The following is an 18,934-nucleotide window of genomic DNA, read 5'->3' as shown; positions in this document are numbered from 1 at the left end:
TCCATTTTCTCCCAATCAAAATAGATTAAAGTTCAACCACATATCCTATACCTCATTTACAAATTTAATTGATTACCTAAATTCGGGGTAAACACGAATCAACAAGAAATATGAGATGAAGGATGATTAGAAGTGATGAAATGAAGAAATAAAACAGAGAAGTAGAGTGAAATGAAGAAATAAAACAGAGAAGTAGAGTGCAATGAAGATGTAAAATGGAAAAATGAAGAGGTGAAAGGCGTTATATAGATATGGGATCGAGGCGGTTTCAAATCCCAGCCAACCGGGGGATGCCACGTGTCCCATAATTAATGAGAAGTGACTCGAACGACATGCGCTACGGTAGTTGTCAGAGCTGACCATCCGGGATGAGACACGTGGTTGATGGCAGAAGGACGTGATATAACTGTTCCCGCCAAAATGAAAAGATAATAACGAGCATGTGGAACCACCGGTTTCTTGATCCATCCACTTCCCTTTACTCCGATAAGACTACGGTCCGGAAAGTGTGGGGACTATCTGTATACGGTAAAAATCTAATATATGTTAGATCGGTGAGACCGGAGATCGAGGGAAGAGAGAAACAAGCACGAGCATGAGGACTTCCTTTCGGACCGGAGAAGTGCTTGATTCGAAGAAAGCGAAGGAAATCGTTTGATTCGGTTTCTCCATAGCCGAGTTGATCGTGGTCGTTGGTCCGGTCGATCGTGGCCGTTGGCCCGGTTGCTCGTGGCCGTTGGTCCGAGTGATCCGTTACATAATTGTTACGCGTCCAGACCGTTCTGCCACATTGTACTGCCTGTCATACAGGTGTCAGACCGTACGACCCAACCTTATCCTTTTAGGGTTTTTCCTTATTCAAAAGGGTTTTATGTTGTAAGAGGCCCATAAGAAAAAACTATAAATTGGGGTCATTACCCTACTTTGAAGGGTTGGATTCTTCAGTTCTAGAACATTGTAATAGCAAAATATATAAAATCTCCCCCTCATTCTCTGATTTTGGTCCGGATTTAGTGTGTTCTTCTTTAGCTTTATTCAATTAAACAATATTCATATATTACTAAATACATATATTTAGTGCAAACCATCGATTGTTATTCACTTGCTCATAGAATATCCATATATATCTTTTTCAACCAAGTAGATTAAAGCTCAATCACATATCCTATACCTCACTCTCAAATTTAATTGATTATCCAAAATTCGGGGTAAACATTGAGAATTGGCGGTGAGGCCAATAAAAGTTGTATATGCAAGTTTCCAGTTGACTCTCTCAATTGGCAAGTCAAGTTACGTTCCACCCGTACCACTGTACTTAAGCATATTTACATGTGCTCGACAAGATTAAATGAGATGGAATACTATAGGTAGCACCAATAAGTTAATAATCATTAAACCCAAATTAGTTACATTTAACAGTGTTTAGAACTTTTTCTGGAAGATTATCATGGAGAATTGAAGAAAATATGCCGCGTGATTTATAATATGTGATAGCAAGAAGTTTAGCAACATGATTTTAGCACGAGTTACGTGATAAAATTACGAGCCAATTAGCTTATTTTCCACATCACTCAGTGTAAGTTGTATTTGAAAAAGGAGCTTGTATGAGAAGTAGTACTTCTCATCATGATGTCCATACATTGTGTTTTCTTACTAACCCTTTAAATCTTGAACCAATTAAGAATTCAGAGTTAGATTTGTGGTGGTGCTTCATAACATCTTTGTTTCCTCTTCCATTGTGAATCTGATGAGATTGGAGAAAGGATTCCCGAAAATTTAATGAATATAATCGAGATTAAACAGATAAAACTTAAAAAGGCTTCAAAAGGAATAACTGATTTTATTAATGTAAAAGTTAGTTGGCATAGCTTACATTATTACCTATTTATGCAACATAACTAAACTTTACAATAATTATATTTAGTAGCTAAAATATAACATATTTACTTCCTATAGCTACCATTTTTTTTACCACTCATCTGATAACTTCCACACCCCTAAATTTAAGCAAAAAAAAAAACGTCCCTCTCTCCTATCCCCCTAAATATACGCCATTATGCCCAATATCCCTTAATTTCGTCCAATTTCAAATCAGTTTTACAATAGTTCAACTTCCTTGTTTATCTCTAATTAACAACTCATTAATTTCACTCATAATTCAAATCTAATTCCCAAAAAAGGTAAGATTCTATACTGATTTTTACGTTTCACCGTGTATTTAACTTATATTTTCGTTTTTTTTTTTAATCGGCAATGCAACTCTAATTAATTAATTATCACTGTTTGTTCTTGGTTGTTTTTTGTTAGATTCAAGTGAAATGACTAAGAAAGCTTCTACTCCGATGAGGACTAGAGGTATAGAACCCAAATTTTCAATTCCTAATGTTTTGGATTGATATTTTAATAGTTATTTTTCATATATATTGGCTATATTTTTAATTGTATTTTGATTATTATGTTCAATATTACTTATTCTGGTTTCTGTTGACTATATTTCAGATATATTTTTCATATATTTTGACTATATTTAGAAAAATTTCAGAAAAATCAAAAAAATAAAAAAGTTACAGTGAAAACGTTGCTACCTCAATTATGAACTCAATTATGACTATATTTTGGCTATATTTTAATTGTATTTTGATTATTATGTTCAATATTACTTATTCTTGTTTCTGTTGACTATATTTTAGATATATTTTTCATATATTTTGACTATATTTTTCAAAATTTCAGAAAAATCAAAAAATTTAAAAAGTTGCAGTGAAAACGTTGTTACCTCAATTATGAACTCAACTTGAATTCGATATTTCAACAGATGAATTCAAATATATATTCGTCGTATAAAACGAGCTCTGTTGACTGGTTTGATATTGTTATTTTTCAAAGTTTTTTGATGAACTAGTTTTTTAACCCCTTTTTTTTTTGGTTAAAAATATGAATGTAATTTTTGAATTCAATTTTTTTTTTTTTAATTTGTTAGCTGTTTGAATGAGATATGAGATCAGATATGGAATGGGAGGATATTTGCATGAATCAGGGAACATTAAAAACTTATTTTAATTTAAATTGGAATAGATTTTATTTCCATAAGTATAACGCTTTCAGTTTTCTCAGCGTGTGTATTTCCGCTATATTTATCCTATATTTAAGTCGACGCATCTACTAGCTAAATATAGGTCCTCCAGCTACAAATTGTAAATGTAAAACATGTAGTTATAGGTTGTTAGAAGGAGCTAAAAGATAGCTGTTTATGAAAATTTTACTTTATTAATTTCAAAACAAAAAGATGGCCCAGACCGACTCAAGGCCACTAAATCAAAGGGCAATTTGCACGACTACCCTTATTCGGGGGTGGTCTTTAATTTTTGCCTCTCAAATTGCTGGTCTTTAATTTTTTGCCCTTCGTCTAAACCTCCTAGGTTTCCGATTCGAACCCCGCTCAGTCAAAAATTTTAAAAAAAAAACTCACAAGGTAAAGTTTGCTTGCAAAACTGTACTTTAAGGCAGAGTTTGACTGCAAACTCTACTTAAGGCAGAGTTTTGCCTTCAGGCATAAGGCAAACTCTACCAACCTTAAGACATTTTTTTTACTCAGCTGGAATTTTGCAAACCTCTGCCTTAAAGGTCTAACTTTTGCCCGAATAGGCCTAATTTTGCTACGAAACTCAGTCTTGTGAAAACACTTTTTTTTTAACTGAGCCGAGGTTCGAACCCAAAACCTCGGGATATTTTCAGCGAAGGACAAAAATTAAAAACCAGCAATTTGAGGGGCAAAAATTAAAGACCAGTGCCTTTGAAGGCCAATCCGCACAATAAAATGCTAAATCAATTGCTTTATGTCTCAAAATTGAAGGCCCAAAATGAATTTGAACTTTTCAAATATATCAATTCATTTACATTCTAATTAGTAGTAAAAATTAAAACAGACAATGAGAATCTGAAAAAAGACACATGCAATTTTTCCTTTTAAAATAGATTTAAGCTATTCAAAACTAATGCATGAAATTATTTTTTGAATTACATAAAAAATTGAGATTACTAGGAAAAGTGAATTTGGAAAAAATATTAAGTTAACTTTGAATGTTTCTTAAAACATTACGTGAATTTTTGTGAATGATAGAGATGCATGCAAGATGGCTCGAACACCATCACTGTAGGAAGAGAAAGTGATAGATAAAGATAAGATACAGAGAGAAAATCAGTGGTGAGCGAAAAAGAACGGATAATAGAAGCTTCTGTCTCTGCTTCGCTCCCTTTTTCTATTGAGAACTATAAGCTCTCCGTATACTCGAAAATTATACTAGTAGAAGAACCCTTGTTACCACTAAATTTTGCCTGGGATCATAAATCACCAATACCTCATTTTCATTTAAAACCACCAGCTCACCATAACTCAAACAACATAAAGTCTTTTCAAATCCACCTAATGGTCTAAATTTTACTTCTTTGGTCTAAAGATTGTCCTCCGACACGACTCATACACCAATCTCGCCCTGTTCCTGCCATTCTAACAGCCTAGTGAAATCTTTCCAAACCACAACACAATCCTTAAGCATTTTTTCTTCTAAAGTTTGAAAGATGGTTGGCATTAACAATTCCTTAAATTCTTTTTTAGCTAAGCAAAACCGTACACAAAATAGTAATACGATTACGCCATCGATTTCCTGGTGCTTTTTCTACATGAACTAACCAATAGGGCATATCTTTGATCAGATAATCACAACTTTCACTTTCGCACATCATTTGGAAAGGCTTGGAAAAATTTAACTGTTTCCATTCAAACTTGTTCAAGAAAAATATTTCTACGTAATTTGGGTTTGCAGATGGGCGCACCATTTTTCCACCACCGAAGATTCTCAGTATATAGCATTCATCATTTTGGGCATCATAATCTAAAGCAACCCATGCATCCCACTGGTTCGGCTTGGTTTCAGATGCCGGAAGCATCCGATATTGACGGGTTGCTGCATTCTAAATAGCAATTTCGTCTGACCACGCTCTCCGAAAAAGGCACATGAGGCCGTTTACCGGACCCACCGAAAGGATAGAACTGGAGCGGAAGGGGTGAACCACATCGGGAGGATTGAAATTGAATATTGAAAATATGTCATAAGATGCCCCATACTTTTGTTTCGTAAATACAAGAATCGAGGGGACTGGAGTTTGAATGATGGTTACGAAACGAGGGCTCGGACATGAGTTCACTCTATTGGTTCGAAGCTTGAACCTTGTGACACTCTTCACTAAGAGATAGGAGAGTATCTGGTCTACGATTTCCGGTGGGACATGGTTGACTCTTGGAACAGCTGGAGTAAGAAGTCCCCAAGTGAGAGTCTTATGGGGGGCCGTCAAGCACATCCAGTAAGGATCAAGGGAGATCTCATTGTTGCAGTCCATAGTTTTCTTGGAGAAAAAAGAATTTCAGTTGTTTGTTTAGAGAGTTTGAAATTTCCTAGGGTTTATGGGTTTAACAGATAAGGTTCGAATCCGGTTTTTTTTTTTTTTTGCTTTTTCTCTTAAGCCTTTTTTTCTTCTTTTTTCTTTTTACTTTTGTTCTTTCTGGTTTTAATACTGCAAACTCCTTCCATTTTAATTTAGAATTAAGAACAGTAGTCAAATGCTAGGATGATCTAACTCCAATTTTAATGTAACTCGGGATGCTAATCGAATCGAAAGCAAGTTACTGCAGCTTTTACCCTTTTTTGGTAAGCTAGCTTACTGCCGCTTTTACCGCTTTTTTTGGTAATCAAATCGAAAGGATGTTAAAACTGATAGTTTATGCATTTTTTTGAAACTTGAAAGTATTGTCGGTTAGGCATTGGTTGTAGGTTACTACAATAACTTTTTTAGGTTAGTCTTAAAATATTGCTAATCTGGGATTGTTTCATTACGAATTTACAAGTTTTAACTAAATGAGTGGTGTAAAGTGTTGTCGAATAGGCCTAAGTTGTTACAATAACTGATCTTGTAAGTTACTGTGTCAAAGTATTTCCAATTGACATCGTTTCATTACTAATTTGCAAGTTTTTACTAAATAAGTAGTATGAAGTGTTTTCGAATAGGCGTCAGTTGTTACAGTAACTGATTGTGTAAGTTACTGACAGTAACTGATCGTGTAAGTTACTGCAATAATTTTCCTAGGTTAGTTCCAAAGTATTGCCAATCCGGCATGGTTTCATTACAAAATTCAAATTAGATAGTCTTTGGGACACGATTTGACCCCCAAACCATGACCCTGTTAACCAAAGTCAAATGGTTCAGGTTCTTTAAAATCTCTTTAAGAAATCTAGACCTTTTGACTTTAGGGTTCAGATCATGTCCATAAATTTCATAAAATATTTAGAAATGAGAGAAGCTAGGATGAGGTCGACCGTCTGGGCAAGTACTCAAACATGAAAGAAAATGCAGAAAGAGAAATTTTACGAGCCAAATATGCACTCTCTAACATGATGTGTATAAAGTTTATGAACTCTTTTTTTTGTTTTTTGTTGAAAAATGAAAAAAGAAGGTTATGAAAGAGAAAAGATAAAAAATGATAATGAGAGAAATATGTTCAAGGTGCGTTCTTCTTTCGGTAATTATGTTATACATTATTTCATTGATATTCGTGTTTTTCTTTCATGTATATTTTTGTATCTTATGTATTTCATGTATATCTAAGAAAATTTGTATATGATATATAATGATATACACAATATACAATATGATATACATTTTGGAAAAATATGCCGAAAATAGAACTTCTCCATGAACTATCAATTTTTTCATGTATATCATATATATACTTGTACATATCCATGAAAATATGTGTGGAATATATGTGCTATACAATGTGATATACATGGAAAAAAATATGCTCAAAATAAAATAAAAAATCGATCACGTGCCATTTTTCCGACAATAGATGAGTTATTAAAGAAGATATCTGAGGCGGGTTGAAAAAATGTGAAGAAAGAGAGGCAAAATTAGTAAGAGTAATTTGTTGCCAATATTTTTGGAAGACAAGTGCCAATATTAGTTATTATCTAAGGACTGTCAATTGTTCTTTAAAGTTGTATATAAGTGCCAAATTCCCTTCTTGTTGTTATGAATCAATTCGTAGGATAGACTTGTCTTGAAATTATTGAATATGTTCTTGACCTTCTTGATCCGTTCTTGAATTCAAGAATCACTCTGTTGAATTCATTCTATCTTCACACACATATATGTGTGTGTGTTTTAAATATTCTGCGTGTTTCTTTTAATTTTTTTTTATTTTTCTCTATCAAACTCTTGAATCCCTAATGTAATCCTTATGATCAAGTATACTTTTAAGTTAGACATTTTTCTTCAATCGGTACAAGGGATCAAATTAATTAAGAAATGATATATGCTATACAATCTCCTAATTTTCAAAAGAGGAGCAAGAAAGAACAAAAATGATTTACATGTACATTGAGATAATCAAATTTCTTAGATGAGACGTCAACCCCGGTTTGATTTTATTCACTTCTCCTCATTTCTCATTTAAGCATTCTACTAACAAACTGGATAATTGAATAGAAGTTCATCTTTCACTAATTTATCTAAATTCAAGCTTGATGAACCCTCAACTCTAGTAGCTTCTTGTGCCAATTTTTTCCATTCAGTTGCGTTTTTCTTCACTTTCTTACCTTTATCTCCATCCATCATTTCCCTCACAATCTTGTCTACTTCATCTCTCTTCACATTCTTGTCAATTTCCATGCCAACACCCCATTCATAACATGCATACTTGCACATGAAAATAAGAGATCGAAATTAAACTTTTTTTATTTTTGAATTCCACCACTTATACTTACTATGTACTAACAAAAAGGGACCAAAATTATATATAATTTGATGCATATATAATAATATAATAATATGAATAACATGTGAGTTTACGTTAATGTACATCGTCATAAATGTAAAGAATTTTTTCTACCATCAGGTCAACCAAAGAATGTCTACATGAAAGCTTCATTAAACCGTGAGATTCATAATCTTGAAAATAAGGTGGTAGATAGGTTACCTACTACAACAGATAAAAATAACCCGATAGTGTAAACAATCTTACACTTGCAATTTATATTACTTAAACGATAGATATACCTGCAGTTTATGTGTTGATCGGCAAAAAATGGCCAACAAATCATAGGTACGCCACTTCCTATACTTTCCATTACTGAATTCCATCCACAGTGAGTCAAAAACGCACCGATTGATGAGTGTTTCAAAACTTGTTCTTGGCAACACCATCTTGAAATTAGGCCTCTTTCTTTAGTTTCTTCGACGAATTCATTTGGTAACATAGCAGAATCATCACCAACAACTGCATCAGACCTAATTACCCAGAAAAAGTTTTTCTTGCTATTAGCAAGTCCCCATGCAAATTCCATGAGTTGGGTTTTTGTCAATACTGTTATGCTACCAAAATTCACATAAACCACTGATTTTTCCTCTTTTGAATTTAGCCAATTGAGACAGTCCTCATCCTCTTTCCATAAATTGGCTCTAAGGAATTTTAGACTATTTTTTGGAAGTTGATCAGTGAGCAATTGAAGAGGTCCAATAGTGTAAAGTGGAGGACAAATTAAGGATAAGTCTCTTAAGACATTAAATTCGAGTGAATCAAAAGTGTGGAAAATAATGGCTGATGCTTTTGAAGCTCCTTCAGTTTCTCCCATAATGAAATTCAACAATTTGTCATTTATATTTGTGGTTCTAATTTGGCTGGGGAATTCCCTAAGACAGAGATTTTTCATACTAGGTATATAATCTATAATCGTGTCCAAATACCCATTTGTTATATCACTTTCATCTGCATAAATACCAGTAAATAAGGAAAATAAAACATTGCATCAATAATAATTCAATAATATATGCACTTTACAGGAGATCAACTTGGTCAAATTTTTTTCTCAAAAAGAAAACGTTCCTGTTGTTATTTTGTGCGCCAAACATTGTCTTATTTGGACTAATTTCCTTAATGGGATGTAAAGAAAAAGAACCCAGAAAGAAAAAAGAACAACATGGTTACAAAATAGGTTAATTTCAATAATTATCATTCAATTTTTAGATTCCCCCAAAGTTGTAAACTAATTTTTATAATACAAAACAGTAGTTCAATCATACCTATATTAAAAATAAAATAAAAAGCCAAAAAATGTTAAATTGAGTCCCAGAAATACAAATAGCACTTTATATAATATTTACTTGGCATCACTTAGAAAAAATAAACCTCATAGTCCAACCCACTTTTTAAAAAATGGCCATAACCCCCTGCGATGACACATGGTGAAAGACGGCAGGTTTTAAGTTTGGTAAAAACGTGTGCTTCTTTCTGAAGTAGTATCCCATGATAAATATGATGTAAGATGAGTTATTGACATGTCTATATATTTATACATGGCAATAATATACATTTAACAGTTTACTTGTACTTTCGGCATCGGATTTTGCATTTTGCACCATTTTTCATTTTCTATTAATATATAGTGCAGTAAACTTAAAAGTTGACTAACCATGAGTGAATCGATCCGATTATAGATAGTGAGAATAAACTATTTAAGATTGAATTTTCAAGAATTCTAACCTTTGAGAGGCAGAATTCCTTTTTCAATAAGGAGAGGCAAGTGTTTATTGCACATGAAACTGCAAGCATTTGTAGTTCTGAAGCTAACACTTGGGACACCAATTTCTTGAGCAGCTAACAAAGCAAATGTCATAATTCCATCAAAAATTATGCAACTCACTGGAGGAACATCATCATTGGATGAATTATTAATCTTGATTAAAAGCTCTCTAAATGGAGCTAAACAATTTTCTTTTGTGGAGAAACAAAGAGAAGGAATATGTTGTGTAGTATCAGCATCAATTGGAGGAAGTCCATCTGGAATAGTTTCAAAAATGAAATCTTGGAAATTATTTTCAAGAAAAGAAGGGCCTCGTGATTTGAGCAATCTCTTGTGATTATATTCAGAGTTGACAAATGTTATGTGAAAGCCTTTGGAATGAAGGAGTATTGAAATTTTTAGCATAGGATTTATGTGGCCTTGTGATGGAAATGGTATGCATACAGCATGAGGTTTTTGAGATTTTTTTCCTTCAAGAGACCCCATTTTCCTCTGTTTTCTCTATGGTGAAGTTTGTGGCTTTTTCTTGGCTGAAAAACAATCTAGAACTTTATAGGTTGGTGATTTTCTTTGAACTGGTTTGTGCTTGGTGTGACGGAAGTTATTTTTCATAAATGTTGTTTTCATGAAAGATATTTTTCGATGATGAGTGAAATAAACATTGAAGATTCCTAATAGCATTAGCAAATCGAGGAGTATTTGACGGAATTATTGATAGTGACTGAAAAAAGTTAAGATAGTTATTGTAAAAATAACGGCTTTCATTTTTTTCCGTTTTGATAGGAATTCATTTTCTAATAACTAAATGTGGAAAAATAATACTAACAAGTGTTATGACGGAGTGATAAGTACTCCTCCATCCTTAACGAGAAATAAATGTTATTTAAAAAATATTTTCCTGTAAAATAATTAATGCAGTACTAAGAGACGTGGGCTGTCGTGAACAATTAGAACAAGGGAAAGAAACCAAAAGAATAGACAAAATCTGACGTAAGAGAATCGCGCCCTCGACTAAATATATGTTTAAGTTGTATCCAATTACTACGTATTATTTTAGTATCCGTCCATTTTGTGTTGAGCTTATCAACAGGAAATATTTTTTGTCTCTGTCGTGAAATATTTTGCTCCTACCATCTGCAATTATCACATATACTATCAATATTCTGGAAAATGACTCAAAAAATATGATTTTTTTTTTCTTTCTACTAATATTTTCAAACGGATACCTTCTGTGTAAGATGCTTTATGCTAAACCGAATAGAGCCAAAATGTAGACCAATTATCATCTGTATAATTTGATTAATTAAATTCTTGGGGAACCAATGAATCCATTCAAGACCTGGCTACTGTCTTTTGCACTCAGAGCAGAACTATATTTAAACAATAGAAGATCTTGGAGATTCTATGTTATTTGTCTCCAAGAATCTTTTACAACAATAAAATACCTAGGAAATCTCACAAAGTGAGGTCTGGGAAGAGTAAAGTGTAAGCAGACATACCCTACCTTTTGAGGTAGAGAGGCTGTTTCCAGGAGACCCTTGACACAAGGACAAATAATTCAAAACAGTATAAAAGGCCATGGCGAGATAGGAAGTTCAGAATGAAATTAAACAATTAGCCTTATAACGTAAAGTTCTGTAGAGATAAACAACTGGGGTGGTGGCGCAGTTGGCTAGCGCGTAGGTCTCATAGCTTCTGAGTTATCCTGAGGTCGAGAGTTCGAGCCTCTCTCACCCCATTCCCTTTTTCATTTAATCCCATTTTCCTTTTCTTCCCTAAATATGCCTTCTTTTTTTCCTCCTGATAAATAGTTACCCTTTTTTTTTGGTAACCACGAGACTTTTTGCCTAAGTTGATATTTGAAACTCATGATAAATTCTTGCTGATCTGTGGATTCTTCATAATATATTGTTGGCGCTCCTTACTAATTCTAAATTAGTGTATCCCAGTAATTTTCTCTCTAAAAGTGGTAACTTGAGCTCTTAGGTCTCACTTTTCTACAAATGAAAAATACCACAAAGAAATCGAAAAGATAAAGGTGCTCCTGCTCTTGGGGTCGTTTGGTGCATGGTATAGGTTGGGATATCCCAGCACTAATTTTTTGTACCGTGTTTGGTAGGAGATATAAATTTACTTAGGTCTCACTTTTCTACAAATGAAAAATACCACAAAGAAATCGAAAAGATAAAGGTGCTCCTGCTCTTGGGGTCGTTTGGTGCATGGTATAGGCTGGGATATCCCAGCACTAATTTTTTGTACCATGTTTGGTAGGAGATATAAATTTATTCTGGGATAAATTTATACCTCCTACCAAACACGGTACAAAATGAAGCATAATCCCACCCTTGGAATATCCCTTCTTATCCCACTATCCCGGGATTATTTTATACCATCTAAAAGATGGTATAAAATAATCTCAAAAGATGTGATAAATTAGTTTCCAAAATTATAATCCTGAAATAATTTTGACTACCTACCAAACGACCATAGTGCTCTATGGAGGACTGAAAAAGAGTGTGACGTCCTCTCACGTCGGGGAGGATAGGGCAACTAGGCAGCTTATAGCAAATCTACACTAACTTTTTAGGTCAAAGCTTAAGTCAACATAACCGGAACTTATCCTTCCCTCTGCCCAACATGCCCACTTGGTTACTCCTCGTGTCCTTCTCATATCAAGAAAATGAAGTAATCGAGGACTAAGAACTCAGTTCTTTTGTGTTGTCTAGTAGTACTCGTCATACCAGAAAAGGAAAATTGACACAGTAACAAAGGGTGTAGGGGAACAGCTTGAAGCTAAGACTATTGAAGTGGTTATTGGAGCAAGTTACAGTCAACCTCAAATCACTTTTGATGGAGAAGCAAATGATAATATAGAATAAATATTGAGACATCAACAATCTTCGCTCAGCCCTCTTGATCTTTTACCAGCATTTCGCTTGATGTAGGTATAGTACATAATACAAAATCAACACTCAAAATTGTCTATGTCTACAACTATGCTATATATAGACTTTGAGGAATAAACATTCATATGAGTGTGCCAGTAGGTAGAGTAAATAGCGGAACAAATCTCAAACCCAGCACACAAGAATATTCGTCACTGGAACTATTAGAAAGCTAAAACAACCGATTGTTTCAGCTACAAACTATCTCCTACTGTTGGCAGCTTTAGGCTTGTTTAGATTTGCAAGCTCTTCTATGAGCTTTCTCTCTTCACTGCTCAACCGTTTTGGAATCTCAACTTGCACCCTCACTAGTTGATCACCCCTCATATTCGGTTTACTCAGGAGCGGCACACCTTTTTTGGCCATCACCAATGTTGTTCCAGGCTGGGTACCTGATGGAATCTTTAGATCAACCATTCCATCTACTGTAGGAACCTTCATGGTTGTACCCAAAATCGCATCAATGTAAGAAACTTTGCAATTGTAGAGAATATTGGTGTCGTCCCGTTTTAATACTGGATCTGGGAGAACTTCAATCATGACAAAAAGATCTCCGGGGGGTCCACCTCTCCTTCCTGCATTACCTTCTGAACGAACCCTTAAACGACTACCTGAATCCACACCAGGCGGAACTTTCAAGCTAATGCGTTTTGACTTCCTCACTCGGCCATCACCATTACAGGTGCTGCAAGGAGTAGAAATCTCTCCAGTCCCTCCACAAGCAGAGCATGTTGTCACCTGCTGGAAAACACCCAGTGGGGTCCTTGCTGAGGACACAACCTGCCCTTGCCCACCACAAGTATTACAGGTCGATGGTTTAGTCCCAGGTTTTGCACCTGATCCATCACAAGTGCCACAAGTTTCAAGCCTGCTAATTTCAATTTCCTTCTCAACCCCAAATACAGCTTCTTTGAAATTCAAAACCAGATTATAGCCCTGGTCTTCACCTTCTGTGGCCCTGCTCCGAGAACCTCTACCTCCCATGCCACCCCCCATACCACCGAAGCCATCGAACAAAGACTCAAACAAATCAAAGGCGTTGCTAAAATCCTACAAATAAGGAACAGTAAGTCAAAAATTATATAGGTAAGATAACCATCTGCTGCTACTGCTAGATCTACTTATAAAGTAAGAAATTCTCACCCCCATGCCGCCCATGCCAGCTCCTTTAAGGCCAGCCTCCCCATATTTGTCATATATGGAACGTTTCTCATCATCGGACAAAACCTATTTTAAAACATCAAATGCCATGAGAAGTGCTCGCAATATCCTCCATTATAGTCATCACTCGTCAGTTACCTTTTAGCAGGACAAAAATAAAGGCTACAAGAAAAAAAATTATACCTCATAAGCATTGCTGATCTCCTTAAATTTCTGTTCAGCTCCAGGTTCTCTACAACATGGAAGACATGAATGCACATAAGGATCTTACATACTGTCAAGAAAAAAAATATAGATCTACAATGACTGTGCACCTTCATATGAATATATACTTACGTATGTCAGTAGGAAACTAAAGCTTGTATCAACTAATAAACAATTAATAGCTATCCCAAACGTCTTATGTTTATTTCTTCAGAGACTACTTTTCATCAGCTGGTGTCACCTTTCCAGTAAAGGGCGCCATAGTGTGAAAAAGTTGGGTTCTTTGTCATTTTTTTGGTCATTTACAGTAATCAGTTACCAAATACTCACTGTTATAATTCGCCCCTTTCTTTTTACTAATTGAATAAATAACTCGTAGATTTTGTGGATGGATCGTATGATTATGTTCTGTTAATTTCCATGTAGTTCAAACATACAACACAAAGGCTACAAAATATTATGGTAAAAAAAAAAAACATGTTAATAAAACGTATTTACATGTGTAGAAACATAAACAGACAGTACAAGGCCTCAAATAATGTGGTTTTTCAAAGAAAGATGAGACAAAACCATGCAATTCCTTGCAGCATTTCAATTATTTACCCTCTCAAAAATAAAAATATAACCTGGTTAAAAAAATTCTAGACAAGATATGCTATTATATGGTAAATTCACAGTTTCACATATCCACTCCAAAATTCTGCATCCATCTTTCCCATAACTATTCGCTAAGTCTGAACTTCATTTTCTAGTTTCCACTATTATTCTCCGCACAAAAGAAGGAAAAATAAAAACTTGTAAAGAGGTCAATCATCTGTTCTTCAGCAGGTACAACAAGATGCAATAGAAAATTAAAGCTAGAGAAAAGGCTAAGTATGTACTACTCTATATCATCTTTCAACAACACCACTATAGTAGAAAGCACCGCATCTCATATTTCCAGGAACTATAAGCAAAATCAGTGAAAGGACTCAATCATCTGACCTTGAGAAGGTAAACATGGCTCTTCAACAAAATACAAAAGTAAATTTAAAGCTAGACAAAAGCCAAATATATTCTACTTTATATCATCTTTCAACAAGAAGATCACAGTAAAAGGCATCACATCTCAAAAATCTAGGGACTATACTCACTTGTTCACATCAGGATGGTAACTCCTTGCAAGCTTCCGGTAAGCTAAACAAGAAAAAACAGATGATCAGAAACATAACATGAATGCAATGAATGAAACTTTTTCAACTACACAGTTCTGGAGCAACCTATCAGTGTTCTAATTTACAGTCAAATTCAAGGACATAAATGATTAGCGAATTCTAGGTAGACAGGGTATGTAAAAGGACTAGGTTCCAATGATATTCTCTAACTTCAAAACTTTCTAGAGAGACCAAATTTCAGGAGGCCAGGTTTGAAAATGCACTCAAAGAAGATAAAACCACTTTATAACAAGGATAATTCTTTCTTTCATATTTATATACCAGATATTCTGATTCTCACTACTAGTACCAAAACAAGAATCAATGCACAAAAAAATTAGTAATATTCAGCATCAAATTAAGAAAGCAATACACTATTCACAACCTTATCTCTGAACAAAAACAGAGTTTGGCCTGGTTTATTATACAATACCACCTAGAAGCTACAATGAAATTTGTGGAGGGAACTCGAAAGGAGAGAATAGAAAAGAAAAGAGTGAAAATTGTACTCACAACTTTTGATATCTGATTTGCTAGCGTTTCTAGATACACCAAGGACATCATAGTAATCCTGTGAAGATGTAACAACATTAAACCAGCTCTACTGTGATATATATTTACAAACTCACAGACAAACATAAATGTAACTCATATCCTGACAACTAAATCACATTCTAGGAAAAGGATATCTGCACATCATCTTACCTTTTCAGCTCTAACAACTAAACGGGTCCCCCTTCGTTGATATTGGTTCTTGTTTGACACTGAACTGGAAAGTGCTTGCAGGGATTCTTGACAAAAGAAGGCTGAATTTGGGGATGCCAATGCCCTTGTCTTGCTTGAGAAACTGCATAGACGATAACAAGGTGAATAAGCGTGGACAGGATGCCATCTGCTGGTTAAGCAAGTAGATATGGCAGTCATCTCTTGGGCAGAAAACATGTCAATTATCATATACTTCTTAGATGCAAAAGGTTTGATTTTTCTTTTTGATAACTGAACAATCCCCGAGAGCTAGCTGGTGCACAATTTGAACCTCGGAGAATAATGGATCCATCCCTCTACCCTTCTCCACATACATCAAAGTTTTAGTCCGCGGCAGGTTTCAAATTTGTGACATTTGTCTAATTTACAAATCACCCATTGCCTTCTTACCAATAAACCAAAGCCCTGGGGCTAAATGTAAATGACTTGTGCGAGAAGAATTGAACTTTCCCCTAACAATAGGAAGGAAATCCAATGTCCAATCATCTATGCAGGCCAAACTAGCAAGAACATACTTAAGGTTAAAAAGATATGTCAAATTCTCCCAAGCATGGCCTATTAAATTATAGAGGGGCATGCTCCAAACGAGAAAACAAAAACGACGTACTCATTTCATTGTGGAGTAGCCATGGGGCTGGACTGGATCAAGGTCTCGTTTGTTTTATATGCTTAATTCATTAGATAGGAGGGGGGATTACAATTGTGTTGTGGTTAACACAAACAAACATGATTTATGAGTATGATGTAAAACCATCAAGTTGCAGTCACATGTACTTATAGATTCTATTTAAGAAAGATCACAAACTCTTTAATGTCAATGTGTATATCTCATATGTAACTTTTATTTTCCATAGAGACCTCATATGACACTTTGCATCAACTTCTACTGAGATGCATCGTCCAAGGCCAACCTTTATTCACTACATAATCACCACTATGCCAGAAGTATTCAAAAGATATAGGTGGAAGTCTAATTCCATATATGGATAAATACATTTGTCAATGGAAACTGCTAATATCAGAGTATACACTAATGGTAAGTTCATTTGTTCCTGCTTCGTATGGTGAGACTGTAGGACAATTTTCTATTAGGGTCGCAACTAAATGGTTAATGCAAGAAATTTCTTCTGACAGTCATTTACTGTTTACATACTACCTAAAGTTCTGAAGCATAATCAGAAAATGTACTAGTTCAAGACGTCACTATACAGAAGAGGACCACAAAATTTCTCCCTCATACAATTAAAATGTATCACCAATTATGTGAACTTTAATACAAAGTTTGCACAAATGACTTAAAAACATATAGAGTTTGAATCCAGAAGAATATATTGGAGGTGATGATGTGAGATTAACCGCTTTACTTGAGCCGAGGGTCTATCGGAAACAGCCTCTCTATCTACCAAGGTAGGGGTATGGTCTGCGTACACTCTACCCTCCCCAGACCCACTTGTGGGATTACACTGGGTATGTTGTTATTGTTTGTTGTTATGTTGTGAGGTTAACCAAAAGCATAAACAAATAGAAGGTCAGTCTGCAAGAATTTCACAACATATGGGAACTTGAAAATGATGACAATAATATGTTCAGCAGAAGAATTTGGGGTTTAATAGGTAGATACACAAAAAGATAACAAAGATCAGATGTCACAGCTAAAACAGAAACATTTCCAGATGAAATCCATAAAATTGGAGGAAAAAAACATATTTCTTATACAACAAAAAAAGTGATTCATGTTCAAGAATGCCCTAGCATGACTCACCAAAATGGAGATGCTGATAATTTATTTGTAACAGGAGATTTTAGCATACACTGAGGCTGAACTCCCCACCGGACAACCCATGTGCTTCCACAAGGTATGATTGCCATCTAATACACTGAAAATACATCAAGCATAACATCAAAATGAGTATAATTGAGGAACACATTGCAAGTTCGTTGCAATTAAAACATTCTGATAGAGGTAGTGGTAGAATAAAAAGGACTACATTCAGAAGGCAAAGAACAAATTTTTAAAACATGTGTCTGAAAAATCCTCAAGAAGATGGAGCAAAGGGAAAAGATGCACCTTAATTTAGAAGAAGTGGAAGTGATTAAGAAGCTATAGGTACATACAGTCACACGTGGACAGCCAGCCAATTCACTTACACAGTTTCATTATTCCTTACATGTAAATACAGATAAGAATCACCTAAGCCAAGAATATTTCTATAGAGTTCCCCCAACCCCAAAAAGTAAACTTTACTCTCCCCCAACTCCTGGTTCTTTGTGGGAAGATTGAAAGTAGATGTCATTTAAGATTCAACAAGTTCATTATGAGTTTCCACATTGATAAATATTTATTAACAACAAACACAAGAAGTCAGAAAATTAAACGCAGAATCTAGTAAGCAAATATGATAAAGTTGAAGTTTTTAGAGCGGAGGGGGGTAGTAAACAATAATAGCAATTGTTGTGGGCCATATGAAGTTAAAGTCAATACAGATGGATTTAAATAACCTATAAAAGAGTGAACTCTGTAGCGGGTATTGGCCGGAGTAGTGCAACGGAGGGTTGAGGAAAGTTTCAGGCGAATGGTGAGTTTGAGTGGAAGATGAGGCGAAAGGGCTTTCTAGAATGGGCTATCTCCTACTAGGACTCAATATTGGTTCGCTGTACAAGGCCACACGTTTAACTTCCCTGTCTGCTCCCTTAACAATTCAACAAATATCTGGCCCATTTTCCTTCTTTTCCTTTTAATTACCACCTAGTCGATATTATTTGAGATGTTCGGGCCAATTTGGTCTTACATTCATTAATTTTGGGGGAAAGAATCTTAATGTCTACTATACACAAAATAATTATCCTTTCATGCTCTCTTGCTTTTATACCTTAAAACTATTTACCCGTTGTAGCTTTTGTAGGTAATTAATTGTCTCTTTTTCTTCTTTTCTTTTTTATTTCTCTATTCCTTTTCTTTTAATTTCTCCCTTTTTTATTCTTTTTTGTTCATTAATTTTTTTTTCCCCAAATCAGACTATCTTTTTCACCA

The 18,934-nt window shown here is 34.8% G+C and overlaps 2 protein-coding genes and 1 non-coding gene across 5 annotated transcripts; 1 reads left to right on the top strand and 2 right to left on the bottom strand.

The window, feature by feature from the left end:
* Positions 1-7,351: 7,351 nt before the first annotated feature.
* Positions 7,352-10,135, bottom strand: LOC132598801 (7-deoxyloganetin glucosyltransferase-like). Its single transcript, XM_060311899.1, has 3 exons — positions 9,596-10,135; positions 8,113-8,821; positions 7,352-7,753 (listed from the first exon to the last, which is right to left on the bottom strand). The coding sequence occupies exons 1-3, from the start codon at positions 10,119-10,121 to the stop codon at positions 7,519-7,521; spliced, it is 1,470 nt and encodes a 489-aa protein (XP_060167882.1). The 5' UTR covers positions 10,122-10,135; the 3' UTR covers positions 7,352-7,518.
* A 1,153-nt stretch (positions 10,136-11,288) lies between these two features.
* Positions 11,289-11,373, top strand: TRNAM-CAU (transfer RNA methionine (anticodon CAU)). Its single transcript is given in 2 exon segments — positions 11,289-11,326; positions 11,338-11,373. It is a non-coding gene; the product is annotated as a tRNA-Met (tRNA).
* Positions 11,374-12,480: 1,107 nt separating this feature from the next.
* Positions 12,481-18,622, bottom strand: LOC132598800 (chaperone protein dnaJ A7A, chloroplastic-like). Of its 3 annotated transcripts, none has more exons than XM_060311897.1 (8): positions 18,389-18,622; positions 17,666-17,784; positions 15,844-15,985; positions 15,652-15,709; positions 15,079-15,121; positions 13,925-13,973; positions 13,724-13,807; positions 12,481-13,630 (listed from the first exon to the last, which is right to left on the bottom strand). In XM_060311897.1, the coding sequence occupies exons 2-8, from the start codon at positions 17,770-17,772 to the stop codon at positions 12,782-12,784; spliced, it is 1,332 nt and encodes a 443-aa protein (XP_060167880.1). In that variant the 5' UTR covers positions 17,773-17,784; positions 18,389-18,622; the 3' UTR covers positions 12,481-12,781. The 3 variants fall into 3 exon arrangements, with proteins under 3 accessions (XP_060167880.1, XP_060167881.1, XP_060167879.1); XM_060311898.1 differs by having other exon boundaries at positions 17,666-17,780; positions 18,407-18,622; XM_060311896.1 differs by having other exon boundaries at positions 17,666-17,780; positions 18,403-18,621.
* Between the last annotated feature and the right edge of the window lie 312 nt (positions 18,623-18,934).

This window comes from Lycium barbarum, chromosome 6, assembly GCF_019175385.1.
Source record: "Lycium barbarum isolate Lr01 chromosome 6, ASM1917538v2, whole genome shotgun sequence".
Lineage (NCBI taxonomy): Eukaryota > Viridiplantae > Streptophyta > Magnoliopsida > Solanales > Solanaceae > Lycium > Lycium barbarum.
The sequence above is the reverse complement of the archived record's forward strand: the minus strand, read 5'-3'. Positions and strand labels throughout refer to the sequence as shown.